At 30.8% G+C, this 22127-nt stretch overlaps 1 protein-coding gene across 4 annotated transcripts in view; it reads left to right on the top strand.

Annotated features, from left to right (window-relative positions):
* LOC143245421 (proton-coupled amino acid transporter 2-like) overlaps window positions 1-18876 on the top strand; it is a 31596-nt gene extending 12720 nt beyond the window's left edge. For all 4 annotated transcript variants that reach the window (XM_076491759.1, XM_076491758.1, XM_076491760.1 and 1 more), the window contains 6 exons: window positions 1678-1762; window positions 2922-3200; window positions 5103-5278; window positions 9893-10080; window positions 12250-12378; window positions 14728-18876. In XM_076491759.1, the coding sequence (XP_076347874.1) occupies window positions 1678-1762; window positions 2922-3200; window positions 5103-5278; window positions 9893-10080; window positions 12250-12378; window positions 14728-14852 (982 nt within the window). In that variant the 3' untranslated portion in view covers window positions 14853-18876. The remainder of the gene's footprint in view (window positions 1-1677; window positions 1763-2921; window positions 3201-5102; window positions 5279-9892; window positions 10081-12249; window positions 12379-14727) is intronic.
* The last annotated feature ends 3251 nt before the right edge of the window (window positions 18877-22127 follow it).

The following is a 22127-nucleotide window of genomic DNA, read 5'->3' as shown; positions in this document are numbered from 1 at the left end:
TTTTTTTTTTTTACATTGTAATGTTGTTCGTAAACCGAATTCTCAGACCCAGGGTGCTCAGATGAAAGTGTACGGATAACTGTGACTTAAGTTATAAAACATTAACAGGCTAGGCTTACACACATGTTTACAACTGATACACACAACGACATAGCGAACTGTTCACATGTTATTTCACTGATTTCTCTTTAACTTCCATGTGCTCTACAGGCTCATGTGCAGTGCCTACTTCTCGAGAAGTATACTAAATCTAGCATCAGTGACTTAAAGCTGAGTCTACTGTTTAGAAATTGTACAACGAAATCTAAATTAATAAAAACGTAAGTAGTTAATTAATTACTAAATCACATTTAATTATCCTGGTTGTTTCTGTAGCTAATCATTGATCATATTCAAAAGTATGCCAAGTATTCTAGGTTTCACACACTAAAACTTAAGTTTATATTTAAAGTAAATATTAAACATTTCATTTATTTCTGTGTTTAAATTGTTTTATGAATATACGGTGAAACCGAGGTAAGCTATTAACTTTAGATACACAACAAAGTTTCTATATTTTACCTGATCTAAAATTGGAGCACTGAGAAGAAAAGCTATCTCCAAGTTCTGTTACCTCCATTTTAGTAATTAACTGTCTCTCTTCTAATTGTCAGTTCCAACTAAATATGAAAAAAGTTTTCGATTTGATATTTAGATTTTGCTGAAGATTCAGACCACATAGTCTTGGGTTTTCCAGAAACTTGTTTATTTTTTATGAGTACACATCCTGATAGTTGAATCTATATCCTCCAAACACGTCCACTTGTACTTGAAGTCAGATTCTACCTAAGAATGAAACTAGCTGGTCACCCGATTGTTGTACTACGTACAGTAATATTATTACAACTGTTTTTTAAACGTATCACAGACTTCTAAAACTTGATAATACTGCTACAAATTATTAGGTTTCAGGATCCAGTGATACCACTACAAACTGTAAGGTATCAGGACCCGGTGATACCACTACAAACTGTAAGATATTAGAACCCAGTGATATCACTACAAATTGTAGAGTATCAGACCTTGGTGATACCATTACAAACTGTAAGGTATCAGCACCCGGTGATACCACTATAAACTGTAAGATATTAGAACCTAGTGATATCACTATAAATTGTAAAGCAACAAAACCTGGTACTATCACTACAAAATGTAAGGTATCAGGACCCGGTGATACCACTACAAACTGTAAAGCAACAAAACTAATGATACCACTACAAACTGTAAGGTATCAGGACCCGGTGATACCACTATAAACTGTAAGATATTAGAACCTAGTGATATCACTATAAATTGTAAAGCAACAGAACCTGGTAATACCACTACAAAATGTAAGGTATCAGGACCCAGTGATACCACTATCAACTGTAAGATATTAGAACACAGTGATACCACTACAAACTGTAAGGTAACAGAACATGGTGATACCACTACAAACTGTAAGGTAACAGAACATGGTGATACTACTACAAACTGTGAGGTAACAGAACCTGGTGATACCACTATACACTGTATGGTATGAGAACACAATGATACCACTTCTCCTTAAACTGTTCATCATTTTTAAGTTTTGATTTAAAAATGACATTTTGAACTACAAGCGTTTATCAAACCCTTTCAAGTTGTTTTCCTTTCCAGACAGACTGTCAACGTTTTCCTAATCTTAACTCAGTACGGGTTTTGCTGTGTCTACTTTATATTTATGGCATCATCTATCCAACACGTAAGTAGTATTCAACATAAAACTAACAGTTCACTTTAAATGAACTTAACGCAGTGACTTCAAGGAAGTAAAACAGTTTCGGTTTCAAAACCATAACTACAATTTGCTTCATAAACGACTAAAACTAATACAAATAAATTAACTTCATTGTTAAAAAAGATTACTTGCAAGGATTGGTGACACTTCACTTTAGACTAAAATACATACTGTCTAAATGTTTACTGTTTTGTCAAGCATTAAGCAGTCTAAGTGAATCGTGTAGAGCCAGTGAACTTGTGAGTTTCTGTTTTGTAAGACTCTGAGCAGTCTACAAAATTATCTGGAGGCGATAACTTGTAGTTTCTGTTTCGTAAGATACTGAGCAGTCTACAGAATTATCTAGAGGCTGTAACTTGTAGTTTTTGTTCCATAAGACACTGAGCAGTCTACAAAATTATCTAGAGGCTGTGACTTGTAGTTTTTGTTTCATAAGACACTGAGCAGTTTACAAAATTATCTAGAGGCTGTAACTTGCTTCTGTTTCGTCAAACAGTGAGCAGTTAATTTCTTGATATGACGAGGTACCTGATTTTCGTGCTTTGTTAAAACAGTTTTATTTTCTGAGTCATAAGATATGGCAGTTTTATAAGTAATTTAGTTTCGTAACTTCTTTCTTGCTGGTTTTTGTTATTTTGTTTAGTTAAAGTTATGTAGACTGGGTTTTATAATTACACCTACGTTTATGTACAGCTATTTTTAACTTGATCTGTAGGACAGGCTTGATGACTGTTAATCGAATGGCCACACTTCATGGTCTAGAAATCTGTAGCACTTCTCAATAGAAATTTAGTCTGACAGTTGCTTTAGGAGAACATTTATATAATAATTATTAGGTAATATCCAAGTGAAACGGGAAGTTGGCTTAGTAACAGTTTTAGTTACCTAGAAATAAATCATCCGTTTCGAGTGGCAGTAATTTGTCATTTCATATGAAATCTAACGAGATGATTGTAATTAGACAATTACGGTTTTTATTATTTCTGTAGAAATATTAGTTTCACTATATATATATATATATATATTCTTACATTCCGTATTGAAATACAAGGTAGACACTTACTCTAAAATTACTCGTGAAGTTAATTAATGTTTATGTGATATTAAAAGCATTTGGTTTCAGTTGGTGATTGGACACACTGACCCCGAACCACAAGTGTTTTTGAAATACCTCAGTGCTGTCTTACCTGTGGTCGTACTCTTCTCTTATTTTCGAACTTTGAACCATCTAGGAGTAATTTCTACTTTTGCAAACATTGCCTTATTGTTGGGTACGTGTATCGTCTTCGTCAACCTGTTCCAAGATAGGCCTGATGTACGTGTTAGGCCTTTGTCCGTCTCCATAACCAGATTCCCACTATTTTTTGGAACCGTGATGTTTACTTTTGAGGCTATAGCTGTAGTAAGTAGCTACCTAAACCTTTACAAGCATGTAATAAAACGTTACATTAAACTAACTGTTAAGACTACAGATCTAATAAGTAGCTAATGAAATCTATATAATCATGTGAGCAAAGAAACGTTTCTACCATAAATGAGTTTATCACAAGTCTCTTAGATGATGAATTATTGTAGTTTTCAATAAATTATTATCAAGATATTTCCTAACATATGATCCTAGTGTTCGTACATTTAACTACATTATCTTACAATTATTACGTGTATCTATGCGTGGGTCTTAACATCTTAACCTGGTGTTTGTACATTCCACTAGATTATGTAACAGTCGTGGTATGTCTCTATGTTTGGGTCCTAACATTTTATTCTGGTGTTTGTACATTCCACTACATTGTTTAACAGTGATAGTATGTCTTTATGTTTGGGTCCTGAGAACTTATCGTGGTGTTTGTACATTCCACTACATTGTTTAACAGTGATGGTATGTCTTTATGTTTGGGTCCTGAAAACTTATCGTGGTGTTTGTACATTCCACTACATTGTTTAACAGTGATGGTATGTCTTTATGTTTGGGTCCTGAGAACTTATCGTGGTGTTTGTACATTCCACTACATTGTTTAACAGTGATGGTATGTCTTTATGTTTGGGTCCTGAGAACTTATCGTGGTGTTTGTACATTCCACTACATTGTTTAACAGTGATGGTATGTCTTTATGTTTGGGTCCTGAGAACTTATCCCGGTGTTCGTACATTCCACTACATTGTTTAACAGTGATGGTATGTCTTTATGTTTGGGTCCTGAGAACTTATCCCGGTGTTCGTACATTCCACTACATTGTTTAACAGTGATGGTATGTCTTTATGTTTGGGTCCTGAGAACTTATCGTGGTGTTTGTACATTCCACTACATTGTTTAACAGTGATGGTATCTCTTTATGTTTGGGTCCTGAGAACTTATCGTGGTGTTTGTACATTCCACTACATTGTTTAACAGTGATGGTATGTCTTTATGTTTGGGTCCTGAGAACTTATCGTGGTGTTTGTACATTCCACTACATTGTTTAACAGTGATGGTATGTCTTTATGTTTGGGTCCTGAGAACTTATCGTGGTGTTTGTACATTCCACTACATTGTTTAACAGTGATGGTATGTCTTTATGTTTGGGTCCTGAGAACTTATCCCGGTGTTCGTACATTCCACTACATTGTTTAACAGTGATGGTATGTCTTTATGTTTGGGTCCTGAGAACTTATCGTGGTGTTTGTACATTCCACTACATTGTTTAACAGTGATGGTATGTCTTTATGTTTGGGTCCTGAGAACTTATCGTGGTGTTTGTACATTCCACTACATTGTTTAACAGTGATGGTATGTCTTTATGTTTGGGTCCTGAGAACTTATCGTGGTGTTTGTACATTCCACTACATTGTTTAACAGTGATGGTATGTCTTTATGTTTGGGTCCTGAGAACTTATCGTGGTGTTTGTACATTCCACTACATTGTTTAACAGTGATGGTATGTCTTTATGTTTGGGTCCTAACATCTTATCCTGGTGTTCGTACATTCTACTACATTATATAACAATCGTGGCATGTGTCTATGTGTGGGTCCTAACATCTTATCCTGGTGTTCGTACATTCTCCTACATTATATAACAATCGTGGCATGTGTCTATGTGTGGGTCCTAACATCTTATCCTGGTGTTCGTAATTCCACCACCAGGATTAACAAACATGGTATGTTTCTATCTGACATCTCACATTTTTCTGTCACTTATTGCTATGGCTTTCTTTATGAAGAAAAAGAAAGTTTGTTGATGGGACAGTTTGTAGGATGGATATTTAAATAATATATCTTAACAAGATTATTTATCTTATAGGTTTTATAACATTGAATCACAATAGGTGCTACCCATCAAGGCTGATATGAGATCCCCACAGGACTACGGGGGATACACAGGGATTCTGTCACTTGGTATGGTTATCGTGACCGTTATGTACACAGCTATGGGTTTCTATGGATACCTTAAGTTTGGTGACCAAGCCCAGGGAAGTATTACTTTAAACCTGCCAACTACTCGGTAAGAAAACATTGAAAGTGACTTAAGATTTCGAGTGTTATTAGTAAGGGTAAGATGGCGTAGAATTTCTGAAGAAAGTCATGAATATTAGTAAACAGAACACTTTTGGGTGAACGAAAACAAAAGACTTAATGTAACAAATAGCTTTATAACATTTGAATGTGAAAAAATAATTAACCTGATATAAGACACCTTATAAATCTAAACATTTGTATGGTTAATTTTGAATAGAGACACTTGAATAGTTTTCAGGATTGTGCTATACTCAAAGTGGAGGGATGTTGCCAAGTGAATGGCGATCCAAACCTGAGAGTTACATAACCATTACGTAATATGCTGCCACCTGTTGCTTAATGGATAAATGATGCCTACAATTTAGGGTTATACAACTATTACTCAAACTGCAAACCATCCTGACATCTAAAGATTACTTAGTAGGCACCAGAGTGTACTGCTGTCTTAAAGAAGGGATAGAGACCATGACATCATAACTCCACGAAGTGGAAGCAGAGGACACATTACCAGGCTGACATGTAACTTGTTAAATGAAGTTGTTTACTAACAAAAGGGTGTTGCTAGGAGCTATCACACAACATTGTAGTTTGAGGGATAACCATCAGAGAGCATGTTGCTATAGCCAAAGCGACTACAGAGGGTTATGTTGGTGTGATGAGAATGCAGACAGTTATTGAATGAACCACCAGAAGGTGAATAAGATTAAAGTGGAATTAACTTTATAGTGATCAACAATCAAAGTAGTATAATTGATAATTTAATCTAATTTGGATAGCACTGTGTTTAAAATGACAGTTTTATTTTAAACTTAACAAAATTAAATCACTTATTGTAATATTATCAACTTTATCATTTTTATTTATATACTTCATACATCTTACAAAGGTAGATTGTGTTTCTATAAGCAGGTAGGAGTGCATTTGAGTTACAACTTGTTTCAACTTATGTTTAAAATTTTCATTTATATATTTAATTGTATTACAGGTGTTTTAGTTGGTGAGCAGTATTACTAAAGTTCTATGGGCAAATGGTGTTACTAACTATAGTGTCAATGACAATTATATAAAAGGATAATAAGCTAGATGTAGCATATCTCAGTTCGTGACTACGTCATTAATGTCTATATTTAATTCTATATCCTAAAAATCTAAGTCTATTATTTGTATTTTGTATTGGTTTAGCATAACAATAATTGACAAAATATTTCATTTTATTGGCATTTTTATTAGCATTAAATAGATGGATGATGTTACTATAATTCCGTAGGACAGTATACACATTTCAACGTGTCTTACCTTATATTTATAATTTTTATTTATATATTTAATGCTATTACACGTATTTCTATAGAGAATAGAGTCACTAATACATTTAACGTATTTCTAAAAAAAATTATCACGCCTATTGCTCAATTTTTGTAAAAAATATTGAACAAGACAGTCGATTGTATTTTATCATTTATATACACTTAACATACTTGATTATACTTTTATTTTCTGTATTAATTTGAATAATGTACGTATTATATATAAAACAGTCGTAGCTAATTAATTTATTTAATTAATGTATAACATCACCATCCTGAAAAGGACGCTTATCCAAATCTCATATTTATCTATAAAAGTTGATTTGTTGCATTAAAATAAAAGGGATCTGTATTTTATTATTAATATTTTTTTACCTTTAACAAACTTTGTTTCTTGATGGATTAGGCATAATGCTTATTCATTTCTACTTAAACATGTCACTATAAGGGAACTTTGTTCTATAATAAACACCAAAAGAGAACTCCTAATTGAAGAAACAATAGAACATATGAGTAATTGTCATGTACTAGCCCAGAAGCAAGACCAGTGATAGACTCAATAAACTTTCATTTTACGAAATACAAAGTGCAGAAGAGGTCATTGCATAGTCAGTCATTTTTTAAAACATGTTTAGAGTTTGAAAGTTTTAACTCGGACACGTACACACAAACATGTATTTATTAGTTGTTTGTATAAGAGTAAGGGCATGATACTTTCAACAACATGTGATAAACATATGTTGACAATTCAAGAATATGATCGCATGTTATAATTGTTCGTTGATGTTTGAGGCTCACTACTGACGGGTGTAGTGTAGTGTAAAAGCATAATATGTGTATATATTGCTCCCGGTTATAACTACTCACGGGTTTAGTGTAGTGTATTATAAAATGATAATATATATGTATATATATTGTTGGAATTTATAACTTACTGTTGTAGTTTAGTGTGAAATAATAATATATACGTATATATTGTAGTAATTTATAACTACTCACTGGTGTAGTGTAGTGTGAAATAATAATACGTATGTATGTATTGTTGTACTCACCAGTGTAGTGTTAAACAACAATACATGTGTCTAACTGTTGTAGGTTGCACAGGTGTAGTGTAGTGTATGTATATATTGTTGTACTCACTGGTGTAGTGTTAAACAACAATACATGTGTCTAACTGTTGTAGGTTGTACAGGTGTAGTGTAGTGTATGTATATATTGTTGTACTCACTAGTGTAGTTTTAAACAACAATACATGTGTCTAACTGTTGTAGGTTGTACAGGTGTAGTGTAGTGTATGTATATATTGTTGTACTCACTGGTGTAGTGTTAAACAACAATACATGTGTCTAACTGTTGTAGGTTGTACAGGTGTAGTGTAGTGTATGTATATATTGTTGTACTCACTGGTGTAGTTTTAAACAACAATACATGTGTCTAACTGTTGTAGGTTGTATAGGTGTAGTGTAGTGTATGTATATATTGTTGTACTCACTGGTGTAGTTTTAAACAACAATACATGTGTCTGACTGTTGTAGGTTGTACAGGTGTAGTGTAGTGTATGTATATATTGTTGTACTCACTGGTGTAGTTTTAAACAACAATACATGTGTCTAACTGTTGTAGGTTGTACAGGTGTAGTGTAGTGTAGTGTATGTATATATTGTTGTACTCACTGGTGTAGTTTTAAACAACAATACATGTGTCTAACTGTTGTAGGTTGTACAGGTGTAGTGTAGCGTATGTATATATTGTTGTACTCACTGGTGTAGTGTTAAACAACAATACATGTGTCTAACTGTTGTAGGTTGTACAGGTGTAGTGTAGCGTATGTATATATTGTTGTACTCACTGGTGTAGTTTTAAACAACAATACATGTGTCTAACTGTTGTAGGTTGTACAGGTGTAGTGTAGTGTATGTATATATTGTTGTACTCACTGGTGTAGTTTTAAACAACAATACATGTGTCTAACTGTTGTAGGTTGTACAGGTGTAGTGTAGTGTATGTATATATTGTTGTACTCACTGGTGTAGTGTTAAACAACAATACGTGTCTAACTGTTGTAGGTTGTACAGGTGTAGTGTAGCGTATGTATATATTGTTGTACTCACTGGTGTAGTTTTAAACAACAATACATGTGTCTGACTGTTGTAGGTTGTACAGGTGTAATGTATGTATATATTGTTGTACTCACTGGTGTAGTGTTAAACAACAATACATGTGTCTAACTGTTGTAGGTTGTACAGGTGTAGTGTAGTGTATGTATATATTGTTGTACTCACTGGTGTAGTTTTAAACAACAATACATGTGTCTAACTGTTGTAGGTTGTACAGGTGTAGTGTAGTGTATGTATATATTGTTGTACTCAATGGTGTAGTGTTAAACAACAATACATGTGTCTAACTGTTGTAGGTTGTACAGGTGTTCGTTTCTACAGTAACCGGATTTCGACGGTATATGTAGAATATAAGAATATAAAAATTATTTTAAAATTATTTAGAAACTATTAGTTATTTGCTAATTTAAAAGAAATAAAAAAATCGCAAATATATTTAATACCAGTTTCGTATGAACCAGGATATTCTACACTAAACCTCTCGAACGACACCTACTTAACAATGTTAACCTTTTTGCGTGTTTCGACCTTTGGACTTTATATATGTTTTAAAGTCCCTCTCTGTGTTAAAGAACGTATAATTTAATATAGTTTCAAATTTATTAATAAAATAATTTAAAATAATCTCTCTACTTTTTTTTTTTTACAAGAATACCAAAATGGAAATGTTTGGAGGAAATGTATTTATAAAGTATAGTATGTTCCCTAGTAGGATTATTAATTAGCAGTTAATGGACTACTATTTGAATTTGTGGTCCAAGAGTTATGTAAAGTTACCATTAAACTTAGTCTTTCTGTTTCTTCAACATGTATTTGCTTACTAGAAATACAAAACAATACGTAAATAACATCATGTGAAGTACATCTCGAGTTAATAAAAATGTATGCATTTGGAAACACTTTTATATGTATATACTGGAAGGACTTGGAAGTGAGAGTCCAAAGAGCAAAGGGGATATCAGAAACTGGGTTTCATATGTGAAATGCAGTTAAAAACTGTATTAACCTCAGTTTTATTAAATAAATTTTAAATGACAAAGCAGTAATAACATGTTAATGAAAAATTAAAAAATAATGTTTATATGAATTGAGTAAAACCGCCGTTGTCATAGTTACACAGTTGTTTCACTACTATGCCAAGGTTATATTGTGTTTATTATGTGTTTATGTTTCCAGCCTATACAACTCTGTACAGGTGATGTTTCTCATCTCCATCTTCGTCACCTACCTCCTGCAGTTCTACGTTCCCTTCCAGTTCATCTGGCCATATGTGAAGAAGACACTCAGACTAGAAGAACGTGTGTCGTGTAGAACACAGTTAGCGCTGGAGATGCTGCTTCGAACCCTGCTAGTTTTTATAACTTGTAATTGTTGTTTATATAAATTATACTCTCTATAAACTAGGCAATGTTCAGACAACACTTCTATTTACAGTTTCGCTGTGTGTTCAGAGTAGACTTCTATTTTATTATTATTTTGTTAGTGTGGGAAACAGTTTCTTATAGTGAAGAGTGGAAAATAGTTTTTTGTGGTAAAGAATGAAAGGTTCTGACATGAGAAAGAGTTTATGGTTCAGAATGAAAGGTTCTGACATGAGAAAGAGTTTATGGTTCAGAATGAAAGGTTCTGACATGAGAAAGAGTTTATGGTTCAGAATGAATGGTTTGAATGTGGGAAAAATTTCTTACGGTGAAGATTGAATGGTTCGAACATGGTAAACAATATTTTATAGTGAAAAGTGAAAGGTTCTAAAATGTAAACAATATTTTATGGTGAAGAGTGAAAGGAAGTGGTAAACAATTTTATGGCAAAGAATGAAAGGTTCTAAAGTGGTAAACAATATTTTATGGCAAAGAATGAGAGGTTCTAAAGTGGTAAACAATATTTTATGGTGAAGAGTGAAAGGTTCTAAAGTGGTAAACAATATTTTATAGTGAAGAGTGAAAGGTTCTAAAGTGGTAAACAATATTTTATAGTGAAGAGTGAAAGGTTCTAAAGTGGTAAACAATATTTTATGGTGAAGAGTTCTAAAGTGGTAAACAATATTTTATAGTGAAGAGTGAAAGGTTCTAAACTGGTAAACAATATTTTATAGTGAAGAGTGAAAGGTTCTAAACTGGTAAACAATATTTTATAGTGAAGAGTGAAAGGTTCTAAAGTGGTAAACAATATTTTATGGTGAAGAGTTCTAAAGTGGTAAACAATATTTTATAGTGAAGAGTGAAAGGTTCTAAACTGGTAAACAATATTTTATAGTGAAGAGTGAAAGGTTCTAAACTGGTAAACAATATTTTATAGTGAAGAGTGAAAGGTTCTAAAGTGGTAAACAATATTTTATGGTGAAGAGTTCTAAAGTGGTAAACAATATTTTATAGTGAAGAGTGAAAGATTCTAAAGTGGTAAACAATATTTTATGGTGAAGAGTGAAAGGAAGTGGTAAACAATTTTATGGCAAAGAATGAAAGGTTCTAAAGTGGTAAACAATATTTTATGGCAAAGAATGAGAGGTTCTAAAGTGGTAAACAATATTTTATGGTGAAGAGTGAAAGGTTCTAAAGTGGTAAACAATATTTTATAGTGAAGAGTGAAAGGTTCTAAAGTGGTAAACAATATTTTATAGTGAAGAGTGAAAGGTTCTAAAGTGGTAAACAATATTTTATGGTGAAGAGTTCTAAAGTGGTAAACAATATTTTATAGTGAAGAGTGAAAGGTTCTAAACTGGTAAACAATATTTTATAGTGAAGAGTGAAAGGTTCTAAACTGGTAAACAATATTTTATAGTGAAGAGTGAAAGGTTCTAAAGTGGTAAACAATATTTTATGGTGAAGAGTTCTAAAGTGGTAAACAATATTTTATAGTGAAGAGTGAAAGGTTCTAAACTGGTAAACAATATTTTATAGTGAAGAGTGAAAGGTTCTAAACTGGTAAACAATATTTTATAGTGAAGAGTGAAAGATTCTAAAGTGGTAAACAATATTTTATAGTGAAGAGTGAAAGGTTCTAAAGTGGTAAACAATATTTTATGGTGAAGAGTTCTAAAGTGGTAAACAATATTTTATGGTGAAGAGTTCTAAAGTGGTAAACAATATTTTATAGTGAGAAGTTAAAGGTTCTAAAGTGGTAAACGATATTTTATAGTGAAGAATGAAAGGTTTTAAAGTGGTAAACAATATTTTATAGTGAAGAGTTCTAAAGTGGTAAACAATATTTTATAGTGAAGAGTGAAAGGTTCTAAACTGATAAACAATATTTTATGGTGAAGAGTGAAGAGTTCTAAAGTGGTAAACGATATTTTATAGTGAAGAGTGAAAGGTTCTAAAGTGGTAAACAATATTTTATAGTGAGAAGTGAAAGGTTCTAAAATGGTAAACAATAACTTACATTGAAGAGTGAAAGGTTCTAAAGTGGTAAACAATGTTTTATGGTGAAAAGCGAAGGATTTTAACAGTTTCTACAGTGGATTTCAGGTGTTAATATGAAACTATTTATTTATTTTTGTTTAAGATTTGTATTTATATCGCTGTTTTTGACAGTTTCTCTCGCAGCTTTCATTCCAAAACTCGATTTGTTTATTCCTGTGGTGGGAGCCGTGGCCAGCAGTTCTCTAGCTCTTATATTTCCTGCAGTCCTAGAGATCATTGTTTTCTGGGATGCTCCGATGAGTGAGTGAAATAGTTCTCTTTTATATGTATTAGGTGAAGTGATTATGAACAAAGTAGTGTGAAATTGTGGAGTGAATAAAAATTTATATACATATGCTACATGAATAAAAAAATTATTCTGTTTCTCAAATCCTCCCTTGCAGATGTGCAAGCATGGTATCCTGGTCATGGTATCCTGGTCTTGGTATCCTGGTCATGATATCCTGGTCATGGTATCCCGGTCATGGTATCCTGATCATGGTATCCTGGTCTTGGTATCCTGGTCATGATATCCTGGTCATGGTATCCTGGTCTTGGTATCCCGGTCATGATATCCTGGTCTTGGTATCCTGGTCATGGTATCCTGGTCATGGTATCCTGGTCTTGGTATCCTGGTCATGGTATCCTGGTCTTGGTATCCTGGTCATGATATCCTAGTCTTGGTTTAAAGTAGAGCTGTTTTGTTGAACTAAGATCGCATCTTTCATTTTGTGTTTGTTGATGTTTAGTTTTTTGTTTAAATTAGTGTTTTGTACAAATATTGTTTATTTTATACAATGGTGGTAAACATGGAAAGATTATTTATTATAGTCAATGAATCTGGTTTCCATTTGTTTAATCATTTCTTGGATGTAGAATTGGAGACAGATATTGCATGTTATATTATAAGTGACATTAGTTTTTGTAATTTTTACTTAGTAATTAGTTTAGTTTCAGGTTTACAGATTAATTTTATATTTGGCCAGTTTTGTCCAAGTGTTGATCATTTACAAGCTGATGTCAGGGTTGAATGGTAAACTTCAGTATAATGTGTTGTTGTTTGGTGTTTTAGCAGCAGTTAAGTTTGTGTTCTGTTGGTTGTGTAGAAATATTTCAATAATGATTAATTGAAACTTGTTGGTGTGAATGAACAAATATTTTATTCATTTGATTTATTCATCTGTGTATTAAAGTTGAATAAAGTCTTGAAGCTGTGTGTATAACATTCTTCAGTATATTAATTCGTTCCTGATTCTTGGATATAATTCCAGGAAATGTATAGACCTGCAAAAGTAAATGTTTTGTGCATTTTGGTTTAGAAAGGCATTTGCTTGATCAGTCTTGTTAGGGTAAATAGAACTTATATGCTAAAAAAACCATAAATACCTTTCATAGAAATGAATTCATTGTCAACATATCTGTAACAGTACAAACATTACAAGATGTGAATTGAAGGATTGGGATCATTACTGTATAGATAAAGTGTAACAATACAGGATGTGAATTGAAGGATTGGGATCATTACTGTATAGATAAAGTGTAACATTACAGGATGTGAATTGAAGGATTGGGATCATTACTGTATAGATAAAGTGTAACATTACAGGATGTGAATTGAAGAATTGGGATCATTACTGTATAGATAAAGTGTAACATTACAGGATGTGAATTGAAGGATTGGGATCATTACTGTATAGATAAAGTGTAACATTACAGGATGTGAATTGAAGGATTGGGATCATTACTGTAAAGATAAAGTGTAATATTACAGGACGTGAATTGAAGGATTGAGGTCATTACTGTATAGATAAAGTGTAACATTACAGGATGTGAATTAAAGGATTGGGGTCATTTTACAGTTTTGTTAGAAAATTCACCGAAAAAGTTGTTTAACCAACAATTTTGGGGAACTTCACATTTTATTACCTATCATAAAAGTCTGGTGGTTGAAGTTATGGATTTCTTCTTGCTGTTGGATGTTGTTTATGGTGGAGATAGCCTTTTATTTCTATATGTAGTGATCCACTAGTCAAATTGGTTAACTCTGGTAAGGAAGTGTCTTCTACTAATGTACAGGTAAAGAAGACTCATGACATTTACATTCTAAATGTTTGTTAAATAAAGAATGTATGTTTAAATTGTTATATTTGTTATTAATGTTTAGGTAAACAGGGCTCATGTTGTTTACCTTCTAAATGTTTGTTTAATAAATAATGTATGTTTAAATTGTTATATTTGTTATTAATGTTTAGGTAGACAGGGCTCATGTTGCTTACCTTCTAAATGTTTGTTTAATAAAGAATGTATGTTTAAATTGTTATATTTGTTATTAATGTTTAGTTAAACAGGGATCATGTTGCTTACCTTCTAAATGTTTATTTAATAAAGAATGTATGTTTAAATTGTTATATTTGTTATTAATGTTTAGTTAAACAGGGCTTATGTTGCTTACCTTCTAAGTGTTTGTTTAATAAAGAATGTATGTTTAAATTGTTATATATATTTCTTATTATGTTTAGGTAGACAGGGCTCATGACAGTTACCTTCTAAATGTTTGTTTAATAAAGAATGCAAGTTTAAATTGTTATATATATTTCTTATTATGTTTAGGTAAAACAAGCTGGTGGGTGCTATCCACCAAGTGTTTGTTCATTGGAGTCCTTGGATTTGTTGGATTTGTAACTGGAGCTTATCAAAGTATTTTGGCAATTGTTTCTGATTTTCATGGGAAATAGTTTTGTGAGTCAAAATATTATGTGTTGAAATAGTTTCTGGTTTTAAATCTCATACAAAACACCACAGCCTGTGTCTTATTTGAAATTAAAAGTAACTTGAATAATATTCTGTTATATATACATATGTGTATAGAATATTAATATTCACCAGTGAAGTAAAATGAAAAAGAATGACTGTGTTAAAATCAGGAAATTCAAACCTCTGATGAATAATACTTTCTAATAAACAAATACAATCCTAAACAAAAAATCTCAATTACTGCACACATTAAAAGGACCCCCAGGGTACAGGCTATAAATTGGGATATAAAATGTATCATAGGATTTGGAGATGACTAGAGAAGGAAGATCCACTTTGTGGTGGAGATACACTGTCTTAACTTATGTTTGCCAGTCACACATGAAGAAATTCATAAATACTACTAATAATGAAATAACAGAACAATTTAGATAAATGGAAATTAGAAGAGCAACATGTGAGTGTTCAAGCCCACAATGTCCCACATCTTTATCAAACATCACTGTCTGCAGACAGTTATAGGAAGGTGACTACTCTCCAAAGTAATGATGAAGGATAAAAGAAGTAATAATAATAGTACATTGGGGTAAGTAAAGTAAACTTATCTCCTGAAGTTGTCATTCAGGCCCCCATTTTGAAGTAATAATAACAGTATGTTGGGGTAAGTGAAGTAAACTTATCTCCTGAAGTTGTCATTCAAGCCCCTATTTTGAAGTAATAATAACAGTATGTTGGGGTAAGTGAAGAAAAATTATCTCCTGAAGTTGTAATTCAGGCCCCCATTTTGGTGGTGAGGCACTAATTAGAAGCCAAGTAGTCAATTTATGCTAGTATAAAGTAACTACCAAGTTTAAGACTCTAAACAAGCCTATATATGTGATAAGGTGTTCATCCACATAAAAGTACAACTTGTTTAAAGTACCTAAATAAACAACTAAAAATAGTTTTAAAAAATGTTGGTAAAAATTACTTAAATATTATTTATTTATATTTATATTTATCACATCATATTTTAGTAAGTTTATTTAAAGTTTCTTTATTAAATCCATTAAATATTAATATTTGTATCAATAATTCAACATTAATAATACAATGTAATGTTTATAACAGAAGGGTGTGATACATTACTGTAAATATTTGTATCAATAATTCAACATTAATAATACAATGTAATGTTTATAACAGAAGGGTGTGATACATTACTGTAAATATTTGTATCAATAATTCAACATTAATAATACAATGTAATTTTTATAACAGAAGGGTGTGATACATTACTATTAATATTTGTATCAATAATTCAACATTAATAATACAATGTAATTTTTATAACAGAAGGGTGTGATATATTACTGTAAATATTTGTATCAATAATTCAACATTAATAATACAATGTAATGTTTATAACAGAAGGGTGTGATACATTACTGTAAATATTTGTATCAATAATTCAACATTAATAATACAATGTAATGTTTATAACAGAAGGGTGTGATACATTACTATTAATATTTGTATCAATAATTCAACATTAATAATACAATGTAATTTTTATAACAGAAGGGTGTGATACATTACTGTAAATATTTGTATCAATAATTCAACATTAATAATACAATGTAATGTTTATAACAGAAGGGTGTGATATATTACTATTAATATTTGTATCAATAATTCAACATTAATAATACAATGTAATGTTTATAACAGAAGGGTGTGATATATTACTGTAAATATTTGTATCAATAATTCAACATTAATAATACAATGTAATGTTTATAACAGAAGGGTGTGATACATTACTGTAAATATTTGTATCAATAATTCAACATTAATAATACAATGTAATGTTTATAACAGAAGGGTGTGATACATTACTATTAATATTTGTATCAATAATTCAACATTAATAATACAATGTAATGTTTATAACAGAAGGGTGTGATATATTACTATTAATATTTGTATCAATAATTCAACATTAATAATACAATGTAATGTTTATAACAGAAGGGTGTGATACATTACTGTAAATATTTGTATCAATAATTCAACATTAATAATACAATGTAATGTTTATAACAGAAGGGTGTGATACATTACTATTAATATTTGTATCAATAATTCAACATTAATAATACAATGTAATGTTTATAACAGAAGGGTGTGATATATTACTATTAGTATTTGTATCAATAATTCAACATTAATAATACAATGTAATGTTTATAACAGAAGGGTGTGATACATTACTGTAAATATTTGTATCAATAATTCAACATTAATAATACAATGTAATGTTTATAACAGAAGGGTGTGATACATTACTGTAAATATTTGTATCAATAATTCAACATTAATAATACAATGTAATGTTTATAACAGAAGGGTGTGATACATTACTGTAAATATTTGTATCAATAATTCAACATTAATAATACAATGTAATGTTTATAACAGAAGGGTGTGATACATTACTGTAAATATTTGTATCAATAATTCAACATTAATAATACAATGTAATGTTTATAACAGAAGGGTGTGATACATTACTGTAAATATTTGTATCAATAATTCAACATTAATAATACAATGTAATGTTTATAACAGAAGGGTGTGATACATTACTGTTAATATTTGTATCAATAATTCAACATTAATAATACAATGTAATGTTTATAACAGAAGGGTGTGATACATTACTATTAATAATACAATGTAATGTTTATAACAGAAGGGTGTGATACATCATTATTAAAAGGGTAAATCAGATTTTGTAAAACTAGAATATTTTCTTTTACCAGAAATTTTCAGATTAATATCATTTGGAATTATTTTACTTTCTAAATGTGAATAATGTGCCTCTACATTAGATATTGAAGTATTTTCAGTTATAACTCTATTGTGTAAGTAATATTAATAACATTATTTATTTCAGGGTTATTTATACTAATTAAATTGTCTGCATGTCTGCAAAAATGTTTGAGTTTATGTAGTTCTAAATAAATCTATTCTCATAAAAATATATATAACTTAATAATACAAGTAGAATAGTTAGCTCCCATTGGAACTATTGTTACTTATTTATTGAAAAATATATAATTATAAATTCAGAAACTTAATTTGTCTCATGTTTTCAGAGCTAAATACCTGTTGATGAATTATATAACAAAAATTAAATATTTTAATATAGTTGTGGTTAAACCAAATATTATTTACTTGTTCAGAATTTTTTACATATTATAAAATGAGTTGATTATTTCTTGTCATCCAAAACATGTTTCTCTTATGATTAATACTTTTTGTGTAATGGGCTATTTATACTATGCCCACCACAGGAATAAAACTGCAAACTGTAGTATGATTAACCCCAAACTTCTCAGTGTGGATTTATTATTGTTATGCAAAAAATGCATGAAACTGAAATTGCAAAATTCTATAAATATTTCATACCATACCAGTAACAACATAACTATAAAATTATTGTTGTGGAAGTGATATGAGCATAATGACACAAGGTGTGTAGAATTAATGTGTGTTTACAGATACTGTTATAATCATTGAAATAGGTGTTAAAAGGTAAAAGTTGATTTAAATAACTATTATTATAATGATAACTATTAAATAGCATTGTTCCATTTGATTTTTTACAATAGAAAATTTGGTTGTTTATCCAGAAAAGGTTATTTAATAATATGAATAAGGCTTGAAGCTGTGTAAGAAATTATAGTGAACAACTCTTTTAACTTACTAGTAATTTTATTTATTAATCTCATTTGGATCTTTACTTCTATTATATAAAAGTATATTAATTATTTTGTTAAATACAAAAGCTTACAGTGTTTATGTACATTATTTATTTCTATTTTAAATACAGATTTGTGATCATTATGTACAACCATGGTTTATAAAGTGTTATAATTTGTTTGTGATCATTATGTACAACTGTGGTTTATAAAGCGTTATAATTTGTTTGTGATCATTATGTACAACTGTGGTTTATAAAGCGTTCTAATTTGTTTGTGTTCATTATGTACAACTGTGGTTTATAAAGCGTTATAATTTGTTTGTGATCATTATGTACAACTGTGGTTTATAAAGCGTTATAATTTGTTTGTGATCATTATGTACAACTGTGGTTTATAAAGCGTTATAATTTGTTTGTGATCATTATGTACAACCATGGTTTATAAAGCGTTATAATTTGTTTGTGATCATTATGTACAACTGTGGTTTATAAAGCGTTATAATTTGTTTGTCATCATTATGTACAACTGTGGTTTATAAAGCGTTATAATTTGTTTGTGATCATTATGTACAACCATGGTTTATAAAGCGTTATAATTTGTTTGTGATCATTATGTACAACTGTGGTTTATAAAGCGTTATAATTTGTTTGTGTTCATTATGTAAAACTGTGGTTTATAAAGCGTTATAATTTGTTTGTGTTCATTATGTACAACCGTGGTTTATAAAGCGTTATAATTTGTTTGTGATCATTATGTACAACCATGGTTTATAAAGCGTTATAATTTGTTTGTGATCATTATGTTCAACTGTGGTTTATAAAGCGTTATAATTTGTTTGTGATCATTATGTACAACTGTGGTTTATAAAGCGTTATAATTTGTTTGTGATCATTATGTACAACCATGGTTTATAAAGCATTATAATTTGTTTGTGATCATTATGTACAACTGTGGTTTATAAAGCGTTATAATTTGTTTGTGATCATTATGTACAACTGTGGTTTATAAAGCGTTATAATTTGTTTGTGATCATTATGTACAACTGTGGTTTATAAAGCGTTATAATTTGTTTGTGTTCATTATGTAAAACTGTGGTTTATAAAGCGTTATAATTTGTTTGTGTTCATTATGTACAACCGTGGTTTATAAAGCGTTATAATTTGTTTGTGATCATTATGTACAACCATGGTTTATAAAGCGTTATAATTTGTTTGTGATCATTATGTTCAACTGTGGTTTATAAAGCGTTATAATTTGTTTGTGATCATTATGTACAACTGTGGTTTATAAAGCGTTATAATTTGTTTGTGATCATTATGTACAACCATGGTTTATAAAGCATTATAATTTGTTTGTGATCATTATGTACAACTGTGGTTTATAAAGCGTTATAATTTGTTTGTGATCATTATGTACAACTGTGGTTTATAAAGCGTTATAATTTGTTTGTGATCATTATGTACAACTGTGGTTTATAAAGCGTTATAATTTGTTTGTGATCATTATGTACAACTGTGGTTTATAAAGCGTTATAATTTGTTTGTGATCATTATGTACAACTGTGGTTTATAAAGCGTTATAATTTGTTTGTGATCATTATGTACAACCATGGTTTATAAAGTGTTATAATTTGTTTGTGATCGTTATGTACAACCGTCGTTCATAAAGCGTTATAATTTGTTTGTGATCATTATGTACAACTGTGGTTTATAAAGCGTTATAATTTGTTTGTGATCATTATGTACAACCATGGTTTATAAAGCGTTATAATTTGTTTGTGATCATTATGTACAACTGTGGTTTATAAAGCGTTATAATTTGTTTGTGATCATTATGTACAACTGTGGTTTATAAAGCGTTATAATTTGTTTGTGATCATTATGTACAACCATGGTTTATAAAGCGTTATAATTTGTTTGTGATCATTATGTACAACTGTGGTTTATAAAGCGTTATAATTTGTTTGTGTTCATTATGTACAACCGTGGTTTATAAAGCGTTATAATTTGTTTGTGATCATTATGTACAACTGTGGTTTATAAAACGTTATAAGAAATATTTGTTGTAAACCCAACTATTAATTTGATCTGACTGCTTATCTAAATTTAGAGACACAAGTATGCTATAATTCACAATATTAGAAAAAAGTTTCCACGAATGTAAAAGCAGTGAAAATTTTAAAAAAATTACTCAAGTAGCAGCTCAAAACAAGAGTAAACACATTACAACATATCCACAGCAACCCAAAACCAGGTATATTATACTGTCTTGGTCTCACTAATTCATTCTTAAATTCTCCAGTTATTTCAAATAACATCATTTAAATTTTAGTTTCTACAGAAATACTTTCAGAATGATCGTTATTATTTGTATTAAGTACGTAACACGAAATTAATTTATAGTTTTATTGTGGATACACAACTCACTACACATTAGTAACTTATAGTTATACTACTAATATCTCATCTTAACCCAATAACAACCTCTAGGGTTTCTCCATCATTTGGTTGACTACACATATATCACCTTAGTCCGATACTAACCTATGTGGTAACCATATTACTTGACAGTTAGGAGATTAGTATTAAAATATCATCTTAACCCACTCCTAACCTTCTCTTTACAGACTTTATAATAACTTCTTGACAAACACTTGCATTAACTGTTTGGAAAATCACGTTAGTTACCTCAAATCTGTTGATATTTAAACTTATTTATTAACCACAGCATTCACACTTATGTTTTTTTTCCTGGATCATGCGCAAAAAAAAGAAGCTTTTGTACATCGAGGGGCTGATTGTGTCACGGGGTGATTGGTCGAGGGGCTGATTGTGTCACGGGATGATTGGTCGAGGAGCTGATTGTGTCACGGGATGATTGGTCGAGGAGCTGATTGTATCACGGGGTGATTGGTCGGTAAAGAGGTGTGGTTGAGGCATTCTTAGAGGTGATTGGTCGGTAAAGAGGTGTGGTTGAGGCATTCTTAGAGGTGATTGGTCGGTAAAGAGGTGTGGTTGAGACATTCTTAGAGGTGATTGGTTGGTAAAGAGGTTTGGTTGAGACATTCTTAGAAATTCATTTTAAATGCTAATTGCTTCTCCAGTATGTATGACACTATATTGCCCGGGTTTGTTTGTTTTATGTCAAACTACCCCTGTTTACAACTAACTTTAGACAGAAATAAAAATGTCACTTATTTGAAATTTGTCATATACGTATGATTAGTTATGTTTCGTATCCCACATGTATTTTGTTTACATGGTAACCGTTAAATATCTGATTCGCTTGTTCATTGGCTGTCCAGGTCGCTATCCTCAAGGGATCTTAAACAGATATTAGTACCCATAAGCCTAATTTCGTTGGTAACCTTCATAATCTGATTATATTGTTGCTTATCGAGGGGTGGGGTGGAAGGAAGTCCTTTGGACTTTTAGCATTTTGAGGATGGTAAATATGTCTGTGTTTGTTGTTAAATACGTATTAAAGTATATATTCCATTGATACGAC

Source organism: Tachypleus tridentatus, chromosome 2, assembly GCF_004210375.1.
Source record: "Tachypleus tridentatus isolate NWPU-2018 chromosome 2, ASM421037v1, whole genome shotgun sequence".
NCBI classification, from domain to species: domain Eukaryota; kingdom Metazoa; phylum Arthropoda; class Merostomata; order Xiphosura; family Limulidae; genus Tachypleus; species Tachypleus tridentatus.
This window is presented reverse-complemented; position numbering and strand designations above follow the sequence as displayed.